This window comes from Ursus americanus, chromosome 23 (assembly GCF_024610735.1).
Source record: "Ursus americanus isolate L20-20 chromosome 23, mUrsAme1.1.p, whole genome shotgun sequence".
Taxonomy (NCBI): Eukaryota; Metazoa; Chordata; class Mammalia; order Carnivora; family Ursidae; genus Ursus; species Ursus americanus.
In genome coordinates this window covers 11,624,141-11,639,265 of record NC_142149.1, presented here as the reverse complement: position 1 = coordinate 11,639,265, position 15,125 = coordinate 11,624,141, and the positions used below count along the sequence as shown (strand labels likewise).

Sequence of the window (15,125 nt, the reverse complement as noted above, 5' to 3'; positions counted from 1 at the left end):
AATGTCAATTTCCAGTGTATCATAACGGGATTTTAATTCAAAGATTAACAATGGACATTTAATAGTACCTTGAACCAGTAAACTCACACACCACTAGTAAAGTTGAGTGGGGACTGATGGGAACACAGCTACGGTCCATTCCCCGCAGGGCAACATCTATGAACTTCCAATTCTTCCCACCTTCTCCATCCACACATTAGCGGATTCCAAGAAAGGTAAGGCTTCTAAAAAACCTCACTCATTCCTGATTTTGCCTAACCCAAGATGAGAACTGGACACACGCAGACTGAGGAACGAAGTATTTAATCCTTAAAAGACTGGTGTCCTCCCTCAGAGTTCCTTAGGAGCTTATGCCCACCCGTGATGGCTTAAGTTTGCCTTGAAGCAGAAAGTTCTCCTCTTGTCTACGTCTTGTTCAAACCTCAGCAAGACCAACAAATTAGGAACATACCCTCCGAGGGACACTGACGACTTCACGGTGGACCTCATTAAGGCCTGTTGGTAATACATGATCTGAAAGAGACACAGTGGTTAGAAGATGCCCCACTTCCCCACCGTTGACTGTTGCTAACACTGGCACTTACACATGGCCCCCAGAGCCAGAAGCCACTTACCTGCCACCCCATGCCCTCAAGCCACCCACTACAGTACTAACAGGGCACAGGCCCACAGGAGACAGGTGACCCCAAACTCCAAATGAGGGGCCTCCATAGCCCATCATGTATCAGTCTGGGAAAAGGCACCGATTGGAAATACAGAAAGTTCTAAGGAGCATTACATCCAGACATGGGGATGGCTGCTTGGCTTTTCCCTCAAGTGTCTCTGGCTCACAGAGCAGGGCTCACCTCAGGAGACAACACCTTCCAGGGCTCTGTCTTGGGCCCTGGACACAAGGTCTGCCAAAACAGGTAGTGTGCCTCTTCAGAGAGGTTCTGAATGGCCCTGTCACCATAGGAGCAGGGGCCGGGGTGAAGAGGCAGACACTGGGCATCCAGGCCACGTCTCTCAGATCTGGGCCTTCTGATGGTTTTTCCTATCCTGAGCCTCAGCTCTGATCCATTTAGATCTTACAAAAGCTGCTTTGTCGCTCTGTGTGGTCCATTAATTTAGAAATAATTGTTGGAACATTACACATGGTTTTTCATTTCATTACTGAGGACAGAGCATAAAGCCGAAGTACACATAATTTGTTGGAGGATTGAAAATCAAACTTCCCTGGGACCGGGAAACTAATTACCTCTTTTCTGACAGCAGTGATTGTTTGTTTCTGTAAAAACAAAGAAGCAAAAACCATTAAACAGATGCCATTAAGTCATTACAGTTCAAATACCCATTTGAGAAATAAAAATCCTTGCCCATGAAAAAAAAGTTTCACCTTTTCTTGCTTAAGAGACAGGATTTCCCCATGACCACTGCCACCGGAGAATTAATTCAACTAAGGCTCTGATGAGGGAACACATATGATTTACTACTATAACTGTATGCTGTTCTCCCAAAAGCCAAGATGAATTCAAGACTACGTCTGGGATTGGTCCCAAGCTACCATAGTGCCTACAGAGCCATCCTAAATGGAATCAGACATAAAGATGGGGAAACAAGAATGCAGCTGGGAAGCTTGTTTCTTTCCTCCCAGCAGAGAGCTCTGAATGAAGGGTAAGATCCATTCCTCAGGTATTCATAACAACTGGACCAATACAAATAGAGGGGGGGAAAGCCACATTGCCAAATATAAAGCACACAGTTAAAAAACTTGAGACCAGAGTCCACCAAAAGCTAAGTCCCAGAGTGGAGCTGTACCATATCAGGTGGGTCCCATCCTCTTGTTGAAGCAGCTGAAGCAGGTTCATGCCCGGGGTGAGCTGCAGGGTATCCTCTCTCTGGGTTTTTTGCAATATAGCAGAGAAAGGCTGGCTCTTAAAAGAAACTCCATGTATAGGCTCTTAGAAGCTTCTGGAAACCATTCAGACCTGTCTCTTACTAAAATCCTCTCTAATCTGACATGCTTCCTTACCGTCACTTTCCTGCTCCCTGCAACTCCTGGAAGTCGGGCACAGTTGGTGATTCCAGTCTCGGTTTTTCTAGGTTTGATTGTGTCCAGCGGCTGCTTGGTACTGACTCTCATACTTTAAATTGATCATCTTCGTTCCTGGCTGCCAGTATCCAAGCAGCTTAATACAACCAGATCTTCCCCGGGAAGAGAATCAGAAGCCCAAGGAGGACACTATTTCCCTTAGCCAGTTAGCAAAATAAGTATTGGCCCCTGAGCCCATTGACGAGGAATAGAGGAAGGTCTAATCTGGAATGTCACATACTTATCTCTCCTTTCTAACCCATGTAGGGTTTCATTTTGCTTCATTAGATTGCTTTTATGTAACTGCTTTTCATAGGAAATCCTTTTTCCTGGGTGGGGGAGTAGGGAGAGTTATCTCAGAAAATGAAAGGTAGGTCTCCCTGTTTTGGACTCACACGCACCCTCACTTCTTCCTTCATAGCACTTACCGCAACTGTAATTAAATATTTGTTTGCGTCATTCTATTTCATATATGTATCACCCACCAGGCACCATTAAGAGCAGGGCGACCATGCCGGCCTCTAGCACAATTCCCGGTGCACAGTAGATGCTCAAAAAACCTCAGATAAACGATGACTGCCGTGTGCTTAAAGGCGTAGAAAAATGGAGATGTATTCTAAGCTTAATAGAATAGAATATTTTTCAACCTAAACAGTTGAAGACATTCCCTAAATGATCCATATTTTTGGCAACCACACTGACTATCTGTTACCATCGTCTCTTAACATAAGGCACTGTTTTAGAAGACTCGCATTTCAGGAAGAAAAGGACCCCGGGACCAGAGTGGCTTTGCATTCAAATCTAACACAATCACACTCTCTTGTTAGAGTGTGCCGAAGCGGGTTAAGAATCATATCTACTGGTCTACACCTCCTGCTCAAAGCGGACGTGGGACTTTTGCTTATAATAGTAACCACTTAGCGATCAGGGCAATTTACCCCTCTCTGATCCCTTACAAAGCTTAAAGGAGGGGATTCTGATTTTCAGTTGGGGATACCAAGCATCAGTTCCTTCTTTGCCTTAGAGCCACACGTGCTGCCCCGTGGAATGACTCTGTCCGGCCATTTAATTTAAAATTAAACATAAAGAGAGCTAAAGCCCCAGTCACAAGATGAAACAGAAAGACAGGACACACTCTTTAATCAACACCCATGACAGTAAAACAAACTCCCAGCTAGAAGAGAAACAAGATCTGGGGATCCGACACATAGCACATTTAACAAGACCGTTTAACACACTTGAAAGTTGTTAAAGAGAGTAGCTCTTAATTGCCATCACCACACACTCAAAAAAAAATCCTAATTATGCGAAGGTGTGGAGGTGTTAACCAACCTTATTGTGGTAATCACTGTGCAATGTATACATAGTTCTAACGATCCCACCGTACACCTTAAATTTAAGTACGTTGTATGTCAACGACCTCTCCACAAAGCTAAGGAAGAAAACACATGAACAACAGTGAAGATCTCAGTCATACTAGGCCTGTGCTCAGCAGCCAGAGTTCATGAACACCCTCCTGCCAAGTGCCCAGGAGGCAAGATCAAATCTCCTGCAAGCACGGGGCTCCTGAGCGGACCAAGAGAGACTAAAGGAGCCAGATTCTCCGTCTGCCTGACCTTCTCTGGGCTCCGTGGGGAGCTGTCCCTGCAGGTCAACCCCAACCACACACACTTGCTCATCTCTCCTCTGCCTGCCATGGCCTGGCTTTTAGCCTAATATGTTTCTGGGGCCATTATCTCAGTCTTTGGTGTGTTAAAATATTTCATATTGTGGGGCACCTGGGTGGCACAGCGGTTAAGCGTCTGCCTTCGGCTCAGGGCGTGATCCCGGCGTTATGGGATTGAGCCCCACATCAGGCTCCTCCGCTGGGAGCCTGCTTCTTCCTCTCCCACTCCCCCTGCTTGTGTTCCCTCTCTCGCTGGCTGTCTCTATCTCTGTCGAATAAATAAATAAAATATTTTAAAAAAATATTTCATATTGTAATTCACTTCATTTGATTTTACTGCCCCATTAGGGCTTCTGCATTGGCGGTGCGGTTGCTGTTTCCGGATTCCCGGGATCACCAGCCACCCTCTGGGAGTCCGATGGCTTCCCCACCTCCACCTTGGATTTCCCACATGGACGTTACTGGTCTAGCTTTAAAAATGGCTTTCCATGGGATCAGCTTCCTCTAGATGGACATACAGGGCATCTGTGTCCTGTTAAGGGTGTGTGGACCCTAGGGACAGGGCAGGAGAGGGTCCTGGACTTTTCTAAAAGACAGAAAGGGAATGTGATTGGGGAGGGGAGGGGTGTCTTAGGAAAGAGAATGGACTTTCAGAATGGGCCCAGGTCAAATTCATGGTTCTGTCACTTATTGGCTATACAGCTTTGGATGAGTTATTTAGCATTTCAAAGCCTCTTTCTTCCTTTGTAAAGGGGGATTGCAAAAGGGGAAGGGCATTAAATGAGATAATACACGGAGGTGACCTGCACAGAGCAGAGGCTCAACACAGAGCGGCTACTGAGTAGGGTTCACAGACTATTCCCAAGAAGGGGCGCAGTGTGGCGCAGACCCTAACAACAAGATAAAACCCAATTTGGGACATATTTATACTAAAGAAGTTATTCATGGTTTATCTGATAATCGAATTCAACGGAGCATCCAGTATTGTTATTTGTTAAATCTCATAAACCTGTCCATGTTGTTACTTAGCCAAAGGCCATAAAAAAGACATTAAAGTGAAGTTATTAAAAAATACACACACACACACACACACACGTGCACGCACATTTCTAAGCAATTCAAAGACAACCACTGCATGACAACATAAGAAATGAACAATTTTTTTTCCCTGTAATTCGTGCCCAGACCCCCTGCCTTCTCAACCCGGCCCTCCTGGAGGGAAGTCACTCCTTTATTCCTCATCCGAGTGACACACTGTGCCACAGTAAGATACTCCGCCCAGGGAATCTGCAATTGCTATGCGTTCTTGGAATTCTAACTTATTCTTTTTCCCTTATGGAGTTACCCAAATAGGGATGCCTCTAGAGCCTTGTTGGCCTGCAAACCCGGGTGGAGGCTGCAGACAATTGTCACAGGGCAGGAGGGGTCAGTCAGGCCATGACCTGGGAGGGCCTGGGGCCACGGCAGACAGGGCTGTGGAAGCGAGGAGGACGGACAAGCAAGGACCCTGGGACCAGGCGGCCAGGCAGGAATATACGTGGAAACAGAGGTGAGGGGTCGGGCAAGCCACAGAGCGAAACACGAGATGGGGACAACCACGAGGAATCGGGGAACACAGGCACTGAGAGCAGAGAGAGGACCAAAAATCAGAAACCAGGAAGTCTGGGGACTGGCGGAGTTAACGCAAAGCAGACTGGGGATGGGAGGCAGCGACCTACGCAAAGAGACAAGAATTTGAGGCTGCAATCACCTAAAGTAGTCTGTCCTGCCGCAAGCTTCCCGATAGGTGGAGGCAGGACAGACCGAGGAACCTGCAGGGCCCGGTGCAAAATGAACCTGCAGGACCCCTCGTGCAAAGAAAGCATTAAGAATTTTAAGGCAGCGCCAGGAGAACATTAACCCAAGCACAGGGCCCTACTGAGTGCGCAGCTGCGGCCCAGGGCGCAGGTCGCCCCCCCATGATACTGACTGGGATGCAGACTGGAAGGGTGTGGTGGGGGGGGCGGGTAATGGGATCAGAGAAGAGCAAGGGCCACAGACCTGGGAAGTCATACAGCCAATAAGTGACATAACGAGGAATTTGACCTGGGCCCAATCTGAAAGTCCATTCTCTTCCCTAAGCGGTCCCTCCCCTCCCCAATCACATTCCCTCTCTGCCTTTTAGAAAAGTCCAGGACCCTCTCCTGCACCATCCCAGAAATGACATCTCTCACAGAATGGCAACCATTAGGATAATGACAGCTACTGTCCATCGAGTGCCTCTACATGTTGGATACCACTCCAGACACTTCACGTAAATGATCTCATTTAATCCTCTGAGGAAGGGGCTACTGTTAGTCCCATTTTATGGGTAAGGAAACGTGAGGCTTTGAATAACTCAAGAGCTTGTCCAAGATCACATGCCCAGGGCGTGGCTGAGCTGGGACTCACGGTGAGGTCAAAGCTCTCTTCAGCACACCACACTGGTCCTCATCACAAAGTGACTATGGTCACCCTGTCAGGGTTGCGGAGGAAGGGCCAGCCCTGGGCATACCCCTACCCACCGCCAGACTAATGCCCAGCCGCCATTTTGTCTCCTCACCGAAATAAAAGGAAGATGGGGGACTGAGTGTGCCCCAACTCATGGGAACTGAGAGAGGACATGCTCTCTGGGTGCGGCCCTGGGACCACGGTCAGTTCCTCCCAGGGCTGGGCAGCCACACCAACTGGCGGTCACCAGTCTGAGGAGGTGGGTCACCCAGAGCCCTAGGACACCTGCCAAATGAACAGCCTTCTTTTTCATGCTTGATGGTGTTCATTGCTTTTGGGTTATTTGCCTCCATTTAAGGAAAATAAGCATCTTTTCAAGAATTCACTAATTCTCAGAAATGGCCTCTCTCTTCAAACCAGCAATGAGAGCTCTTCTCTGGAATGAGACAAAAATCCAGAACCTCTGCATGCCCAAGGCCTCACGGAGACACTTCGTGTCCTCTTGGCCCTCTCCCCTCAGGGCAGATAAACCAGGGAAAACAGGGGACACTTAGTCAGACGGTGGGAAACGTTGCCAACATATCAAACATGGCACCAGCCTCTGTCCCCCCAACAGCTGGGCCTGACACACTGGGGCTGGCGGAGCAGGAGAGGTCCCGCTCGCATGAGAATTACGGTTCTTTATTCTTCGGAATATTCCAGGACAGTCAGAGTGCAGACAGGAGAAAGAGAGCTGGTGGGAGAGAGAGAGAGAGAGAGAGATGAAGAGTAAGCAAAGTGAAAGCGCCCCCATGTCAAACATGGCCACGGGAGGGGCAGCCCCCAGCCTCACGCACGGTCAGGTGCTCCGTCTGGCAAGAATAGTAAGTACCGGAAGGTACGCTCTTCTCCCAGCCTGACCACCCGTGAGCCTGAAGATGCTCTCTCAGTGAGGAGGGGTCTGGCCAGGCTCCTTGGAAGTTACCCCCAAATAGCATGGAGGATGGAGCACCTCAGCTCCTCAACTGTCCTCCCAGAGCTGGAGTATAAGGCCGCCTGCACCACAGACAGACAGACAGACACACACACACACACACACACACACACACGCACGCACACACACAGGAAAGCCAAATCCCAGCTGGCTAGGGTCAGAGTAGAGTGATGTGATTTCCACCTGTACCTTCCCCTCCTCCACACCACAGAGGTTTCCAGAACTGCCAGTTATCCATTTAAAAAAAAAAAAAAAAAGCAAATCTTCCACCCCGGTTCAGTATTTTCCTTGATGATTCTGTTTCCATAGCAACGAAGCCTACAAGCCTCAGCAATTATCTGTCATCTGACGAGGGGAACGTGGAAAAGGCCGTGAAGGCTGACAGTGCCATACATGTATCAAAGGCAGGGTCACTTTGAGTTATGGGCAAGGAACCTAGCAATGCCCCAGGGTATGCCCTCTGGGGACTCAATGTCCCCTCTCCATATGGACTCCATCCCTAAACCCATGCCTCTGTCCCATGCCCTGGTGGGGGTCCCCACAGCCATCTTGAGTTCCAGGTCCCAGTGGACTTCCTTCTTCCTCCTTTCCAGCATATTCCTCCCACCTCCCACTCAAGGTGTTAGGCACTGCCAAGGCTTAGAGATGACACACGAGGCTAAAATGTCCCTGATCCCTTGCTGCCCGCGGACAACATCAGACAGAAAGCAATGGAAGCATCTAAGACTAGTTCAAGTGGGTTTTAGGTTCCACGGTTCTCAGTCGGGGCAATCTTGTTCCCCAGGGCACACTGGACAATGTATGGGGACATCTGTGATTGTCAGGACTGGGATGCTGGCAGGGAAAGGGACGGAGTGACTGGCATCCCGTGGGTAGAGTCCAGAGGTGCTGCTACACACCCCACAGCATGCAAGAAATCCCCCCAGGAATTATCTGGCCCCAAATTATAGTGCCAGGGTTGAGAAACCCCACCCTGGATGCCCACTGCTTCAACAGCTTATGCAATGCATTTCTTTAAATAAAAATTGTCTTGGGAAAATGGCCACTCATCATAAGTGGTGGCCTATATGGGAAAAGGGTCCTTCTAAACCTAAAAGCCTAAGACAATCTTCGCAAAGGCCCCACCCTACCGAGATGCAAAAGAAAGTGTGGGGCGCCTGGGTGGCACAACGGTTAAGCGTCTGCCTTCGGCTCAGGGCGTGATCCTGGCGTTATGGGATCGAGCCCCACATCAGGCTCCTCCGCTATGAGCCTGCTTCTTCCTCTCCCACTCCCCTGCTTGTGTTCCCTCTCTCGCTGGCTGTCTCTATCTCTGTCGAATAAATAAATAAAATCTTTTAAAAAAAAAGTGTGACATTCTGGGTCATGTGGATTAAGGTTTAAACCCCAAGTTGACTCAAGGGTTTTGAGCCTGGGGCCTAGAGCCTCCAGGAGGTCAGGGAACTGGCTGAGATTCTGTGCAAAATGTCTGTCTGGGCATCTTTGGGCGGAATGGGTTCATAATTTTCATCAGATTTTTAAAAGGGGGAACAGCCTCAGAAAAGTCTGAAGCTTGACCACCTAGATCTCACTTGCTTTGACCTGCACTCTACGTTCTCTCGTCTCTCATCACGCAAGACCCCTGTCACGGCCTGTCCCCTTCCTGACACTGGTATTACAAGATGCCTTTTTGGCAGTCCCAACGGGGAGACATCATTGCCCCAATAGACACAAACAGACAAGGGTCGTGTGGACACAATTAAGAACGTGACCTAGGCCCTGCCCAAAGTATGCAGCTGAGACCTACCTGGTTTACCTGAACTTCGTTCGGATTGGTTACTCGGTCCAGGCCATAGTCCAGCACATTGTTCATTCCCGGCTGAACAGAATAAAAACAACGTAAGAACCACCACTGGAAGAATATCCAGTTTCTGATTAACTTTGGGTCTTGGCCAAACTGCCAATTATGAGACAGAGCTGAGAAGGGCTTGTGGCTTAGCCCATGGGGAGCCACAGCTATTGTAAGACCCTCTGGGTGAGCTGGGAAGCTTCATGGGGCTGTTCCACCACCACAGCATCCCCAGAACCCAACACAGTGTGATGGATGGGTGGGTGGATAGGTGTGTGTAGTGGTGGGTGAATGGATGTATAGATAGATGGATGGATGGATGGATGGATGGATGGATGGATGGATGGATGGATGGACAGATGGATGGATGGATGGATGGACAGATGGATGGATGGATGGATGGATGGATGGATGGATGGATGGGTGGATGGATGGATAAAACTAAAATCCAAGAGTTCCCTGGGATTAGTACATGGGACTCTGACTCCTCTGGCAGTGCTCCTTCTTCACCCTACGGTATAGTGCTTTGAAGAGTCCAGGCTTCAGTCAACACCTTTGGGTTTCAATCCTGGATCTGCCACTTCCCAGCGGTGAGGAAGATTTTGGAAACTACTTCTCTCTACACTCGCTATCCTTCCTGAGAAATGGAGATGATCCCTCCTACCTGTCAAGTTCTTGTTAAGGATTTAACAAGAGGATGTGCAAAACACTCAACAGAAGGTAGCAATTATTGAGCAAGGGCTTGTATTCATGTTAAGATGGCGTGTGTAATGGCCTGGCCCAAAATGGGGCCTTCAGCCTTTACCAGTCCTGTTCTCCATCAGCCAACCAACTCTCCAGCCAATCCTGCTTGGTCTCTCCCAATTTCTTGGCCAGCAAGCTGGGTCTTTCACTTCCTTCTTTGTTAGTTTGGTGCAGGCCACCATCAAGTTCCCAAACCCGTGGGATCAACCAGGCCTACTGCACTGGGGCAGGAGGCCGCTGAGCTTTCTCCCCATTAGATTCGATCTCAGTAGGAGCAGCCACTTGTCTGGCTCAGAGGTATGGTTGCCGAATAAAATATAGGATGCCCAGTTAAGCTTGAAGTTCAGACAAATGACAAAAAATTTTGATACATGATTTAATAAAAATATATTCCATATGTTTTCAATATAAATATACAATAAGCATAAAAATATTGTGACATTAATCATTTGCTGTTTATCTGAAATTCAAACTTAACTAGGCATCCTCTATTTTACTTGCTGAGTCTGCCAGCTTAGCTCAGCAGGCTACCACCGGGGCAAATACTGGGCACACAGCAGAGGCAAGGAAGAGAAAAAAGAAAGCGGTAGAAAATCAGTGGGAAGAAAGACAGGGGGAGGGAGCGGCTGTCCTCACCCCAGTTGTCACACACGTGGACCTCCATCAACAAATACTTATCAGGCACGTCCTATGGCTGACACTGTGCTCAGCCTGGGAGCCTCTGGAGAATGCGACACTTCAAGACATCCCCAGCTGGCATCTCAAGGCACTTCTGGTCTTGTGGGCAAGGCAGCCACTTGACAATTTATCACACAAATGATAAATTACAGTTGTGACAAGTGCTATGTTATGAGGGACAATATGGGAAGTCCAAGCCAGCCTTCAACAGGATGGAATGTAGCATGGGGGTGGGGGCTGCGGGGGGGTTGTCATCAGAATCTGTGCCTTTCCCTAAAATGAGTTCTAGGAATTGTCCTCTTCAGCTGGTACAAAGAAATCCCCCCAGGGTAACCGAAGACAGACTTACACACACACACACACACACACACAGCCCACACTCCTGGTCCCTACAGCCTCAGTGGCTTCAGTGCAGTTGTCTGCTCAAGCCTTCAAGTAGCTCTCCAAATCTTTCCTTTGAACTTGACCCATGTTCTGCTATCACTTTGGCGGCCCCGATGCTCACAGGTGCACCAGCATAACCGTAATCAGCACAGGACCTCCCTCAGCTGCGCAGACCAGACGGCCTTGACTCTCAGAGCTGTAGGCACCCAGCGAGCGTCACGATCCTGCCAGCCTGCCCAGTGCCAGCCCCTGCTGGCTCTCCTCCACTCTGCAGACGGCCACACACGCCCTTCTGGCTGCCCCACTGCCCTGTCTCCTGCCTCCTCGGTGCATCTCCCAACTGAGCCGTGGTCCCATCCCAGTGCCCTGACCTCAAAACCACCCCGAGGGCTGCCTTTCTACCTCTGCTGGTTTGGAAGACTCCCAGCCTCTATTCATTCATTCATTCATTCATTCATTCATTCATTCATTCATTCATCAGGAAGGATCAAGTCTTTGTTCCCCACGACCACTGCTGATGCAGTTTCTGGCACGCAAGAGGGTGTTCGACTGACAGTGACCCAGAGCTGCCCGCCAGGGCACAGGAAACCGGGGCGATCCTTGCGACAGGCTGCCAGCAGATAACGAGACACACAGACCCATCCAGCCCCAGTGCCACACGCAGAAAGCCCACAAAGACAGCCAACTCTCCCCCGGGGAGCTCCAGAGTGTGACACCCCAAGAACATCCCTCGGGCAGAAGCCAAAGAGGCAATTTGCTAAATGAATCATAATTCAGATTAGGGAAGACCCTCTGTACCCCCCACCCCCATGAGGAGGCGACGTCCCCAGAATCAGCATTCTGGAGCGGCACCAGGCCGGGAGCTGATGGACACTGCTTGGTGGCACTCCACCATGTCCCTCCTGTCCCTTCTCCTGTTCTGTTCTTCATCATCACTCTTTTCCCTAATGTACCAGCTCAGACGCTTCCGGTGCGTAGGACAGAAAACAAATAATAAAATACCAAGTAGTTGCATAAACAAAATAGAGTAGGGGAAAGAGACAGAGACGGGGCTGCAGCGGGGAGACGGGTCTTGGCTGGAATATCACTTCCCAGACCCCGAGCTGACGCAGAACCCCTGCCTCTTTCCAGCTGTCCTGCCTCTCTGACGTACTCGCTTCCACGTCCGGCTCTGGGCCACACCATCAGCTCCTTGCGGGCGCAGGCAGCCCTCTCCTGGCTCATCATTCCAATAGCCCCACTGCCTCGCCAGTGCCTGGCACGGAGCGGACACCCACAAAATAGATGTCGATTTCTTTCCTCGTTTGAATCCGAGTATGTGGGTTTTCCACCTGTTTTTAGGACATTATAGGTCTGACCATTTTCCTAGGTCAATAAATGGCCTTGGAAAATACAATTTTAATAGCTCCCTAATGTACCTTCATGTGGATATCATCTCATATTTAAAGATTTAAATGTATCTATCCGTTTATTTAAATTTATTTTTGCTGTTTCTCTGTTGTTGGACATTTAGACCGACCTCAACCGGAAACGGAAGGCAGACACTTCTCTGGTGAGGTCAGCGCTGGTGGCTGACTTGAAGGCCAGTTCGAAGATACTCAGACAAGCGACCCTGGGATTTAGAGCACACAGTGCCGCTGTCCCTGGACCATATCCTCCATATACCCAGGGTCCATATGTCAGCGGACCCCATCCTTGGGAGACCCAGAAGTTGGACCCCATCCTCAGGAGATCCACAGCAAGGATGCAGGGAAGGCCCCCAAATGACTTCTCTAAGGGAACCGTTGTCCCTCTGTTGATTTACACAATCAACTGTTGTTTGCACCCTGCCCAGATCTGCAGTTTCATTTGGGTAAAAAACTGGAGAGGAACAGTTTTCCTTCACTATTCTCCTCTTCTAGACCCTGTTCCGCAGCACCCAGATTCTGAGTCCCAAGCAGCATCTGGGCTCAGGATGGGGGTTGGGTCACATCCCTCAGCCACCACCATCCACATCCGGGCTTGGCCTCTGCGCATGACGCTATCCCCGATACAGCATCAGGCACCAGACTCCTCCCCATTCCCTTAACCAATCACCCCTGACCTTCTCTCGGGGAGATGCTGCTCGCCTATTACAGCAATCGGGATTCTGTGCCCCTCAAGCTGGGAGAGGGGACCGCATGTGGGCGCCCCTCTAACAGTAGCAGCACATCAGACAGACGTGGATTCACCTCCCAGTGCTGTGCAACCTACCGGCCCTCTCTGAGCCTTGATCGCCCCATCTGCACACTGGGATAGGGAGACTCCCTACTCGCCAGCATCATCATCAGGTAAATGGGATCGTCCACACCAAGAGCTTACCACGGGCACGCAGCCGGTGCTGGAGGATTCTTAGCTGTTATTTTACGCCCAGCACCAAACTCAGCCGGCACGGAGTCGAGGCCCGTGAAGGTTTCACAGATCAATGAACAGACAAGTGAACAGGGGAACTGCCGAGTCACGACAAGCCATGTCCCACGCCACGACAGTCGGTTACGGACAGTCCACATACTGGCTGCTTCCCGTACCACGGAGCCAAAAGTTTTGTCTGCCTGGCTGGCTTTCTTCCCACCGAACTGACCGTTTGTTTGGGTCTCCTGGAGACAGTCTGACAGCCCCTAAGCTCCCAGGCTTCGTGGGTTTGTCAGGGAGACTGCTCAATGTCTAGGCTGAGACAAACTTCAAACAAGATGCTCTCAAACCGAGCGCTCCGAGAGGCTGCCGGTGTTTTAGAAAGTCCGGGAGAGCAGGACCCACACGCACCCCGGCCTCAGCTTGGACTGCTGGTGCAACTTGGACTCAGGGGAGCAGCACTTGCAGAGACCGGACGTGAAAACAGTTTCGTGTCTGTGGGGTTTTACGACGGTTCCAGGAACATCAGAACCTCACTGAGAACTCGGCTCCCCAGTGCTGTCAGAGAGGGACTGTCTACCTTTGAACCCTGGCATCTCGTTTGTTAGAGCAGCAGGGATTCGCGCGATGCTCTAATGACCGAGGAGGGGACAGAAGGGCCTTCGCTGCACTAAGACCTCACGTGCCATTGCCGTGGGAGACAGAAGGGCACAGGGACCAAGAGAGAGCGCTCTGCAGTCTGACCCTCGATGGCTGTGCAACTCCGGCCGCATCCCTGAGCCTCAGCTTCCCTATCCGGAGAATGGGACTAATAATAGCACCTTCCACACGGGGCTGCAAGGATGAAACGAGAGAACGAATGCAGAGGGAAGCCTAGCACAGCGCCCAGCACACGGTTATGGGCTCAGTTCGGGTCTGCTGTGATGACGATGATGATGGTGGTGATGGTGGTGATGGTGGTGGAGGAGGCGGAGGAAGTGGCAGCAGTGGGGAAGGGGTGGAGGCGGGGCAGGTGATGGTGGAAACAGTAATGATAGAGTCACGTTGTCAAATTTAGGGACTTCTGCAGCATACTGTGAAGAGTCACCCAGCCATTTATCGGCCTGATGTGGGGGCTGAGAGCTTGCCCCCGGAGAAGTCGGGAGAACTCCGATCATCTGCTTTGCACCTTGCTCCCTATGGGCCTCCTGGTTGCAGAGACAGAAGGGAGGAGAAAGACCCGGGCCGGGTCTTGTGCACAGCCAGTCTACACCACTTTGCCAGGGATGCAGTCACACTGGCATTTCCCCACCACAGAGTCCCCTGCAGGTAACATGAAGTTGTTCTCCTCCCTGCAAGGAGCAGAATCCCCTCCATCGTGAGCGCCATGGGCACCAGGGCGTCTTGCCCAATGAGTGGCTCCCCCGCCATGTGCCCTTAACCCCGCCCAGGCTCTCCCTTCAGGAACAGATGACAGAAGGCAGGCTGAACAATGCCAGTGCCCTTCTCATACAAAGATCTCTCTCCTGGGCTACCACGGGGGGGGGGGGGGGGGGGGGACGTGTGCCTGGCTGTTTCTCTAGGACCGTGGACTCCACCCAGCCCCGGCGACCTGTGTCGGGCATCAGCTAACTGATTTGTCTGGAGGAGGAATCCTGGAACAAAGCAAAACCCAACAAGCATCTTGGGGATCAACCCCAGGACCTTAACCTCAGCAACGAGGCATGGAAACCAACACCCCCCACAGATGGAACCCGATACGTGTATCTGTTTTGAATTTAGAAAGAAAATAAGCAAAACAGCCAAAATCTGATGAGCTCAATGTTCCAAAATCCGGAAGCTTTGGTACCATGACCGACCCAGTTCACTTTCTGGTTCTGAGAATTTGGTCAGCTAGCAGGCAGGGAAACTCAAGGAGGAAGAACATTTGCTTTGACCTCTTCACTTTTCGGAATCCCTTTCA

At 50.4% G+C, this 15,125-nt stretch overlaps 1 protein-coding gene across 4 annotated transcripts in view; it reads right to left on the bottom strand.

Moving 5' to 3' along the window:
- The window catches only part of RGS9 (regulator of G protein signaling 9), a 65,292-nt gene that overhangs the window by 25,430 nt on the left and 24,737 nt on the right, over positions 1 to 15,125 (bottom strand). For 2 of the 4 annotated variants that reach the window (XM_045814064.2, XM_087854193.1), the window contains exons 9-11: positions 8,975 to 9,037; positions 1,238 to 1,267; positions 452 to 513 (exon numbers count right to left, since the gene is read on the bottom strand). In XM_045814064.2, the coding sequence (XP_045670020.1) occupies positions 452 to 513; positions 1,238 to 1,267; positions 8,975 to 9,037 (155 nt within the window). Of the gene's footprint in view, positions 1 to 451; positions 514 to 1,237; positions 1,268 to 8,965; positions 9,038 to 15,125 lie in introns of all 4 variants that reach the window. The other 2 variants (XM_045814063.2, XM_045814065.2) reach the window with 2 other exon arrangements.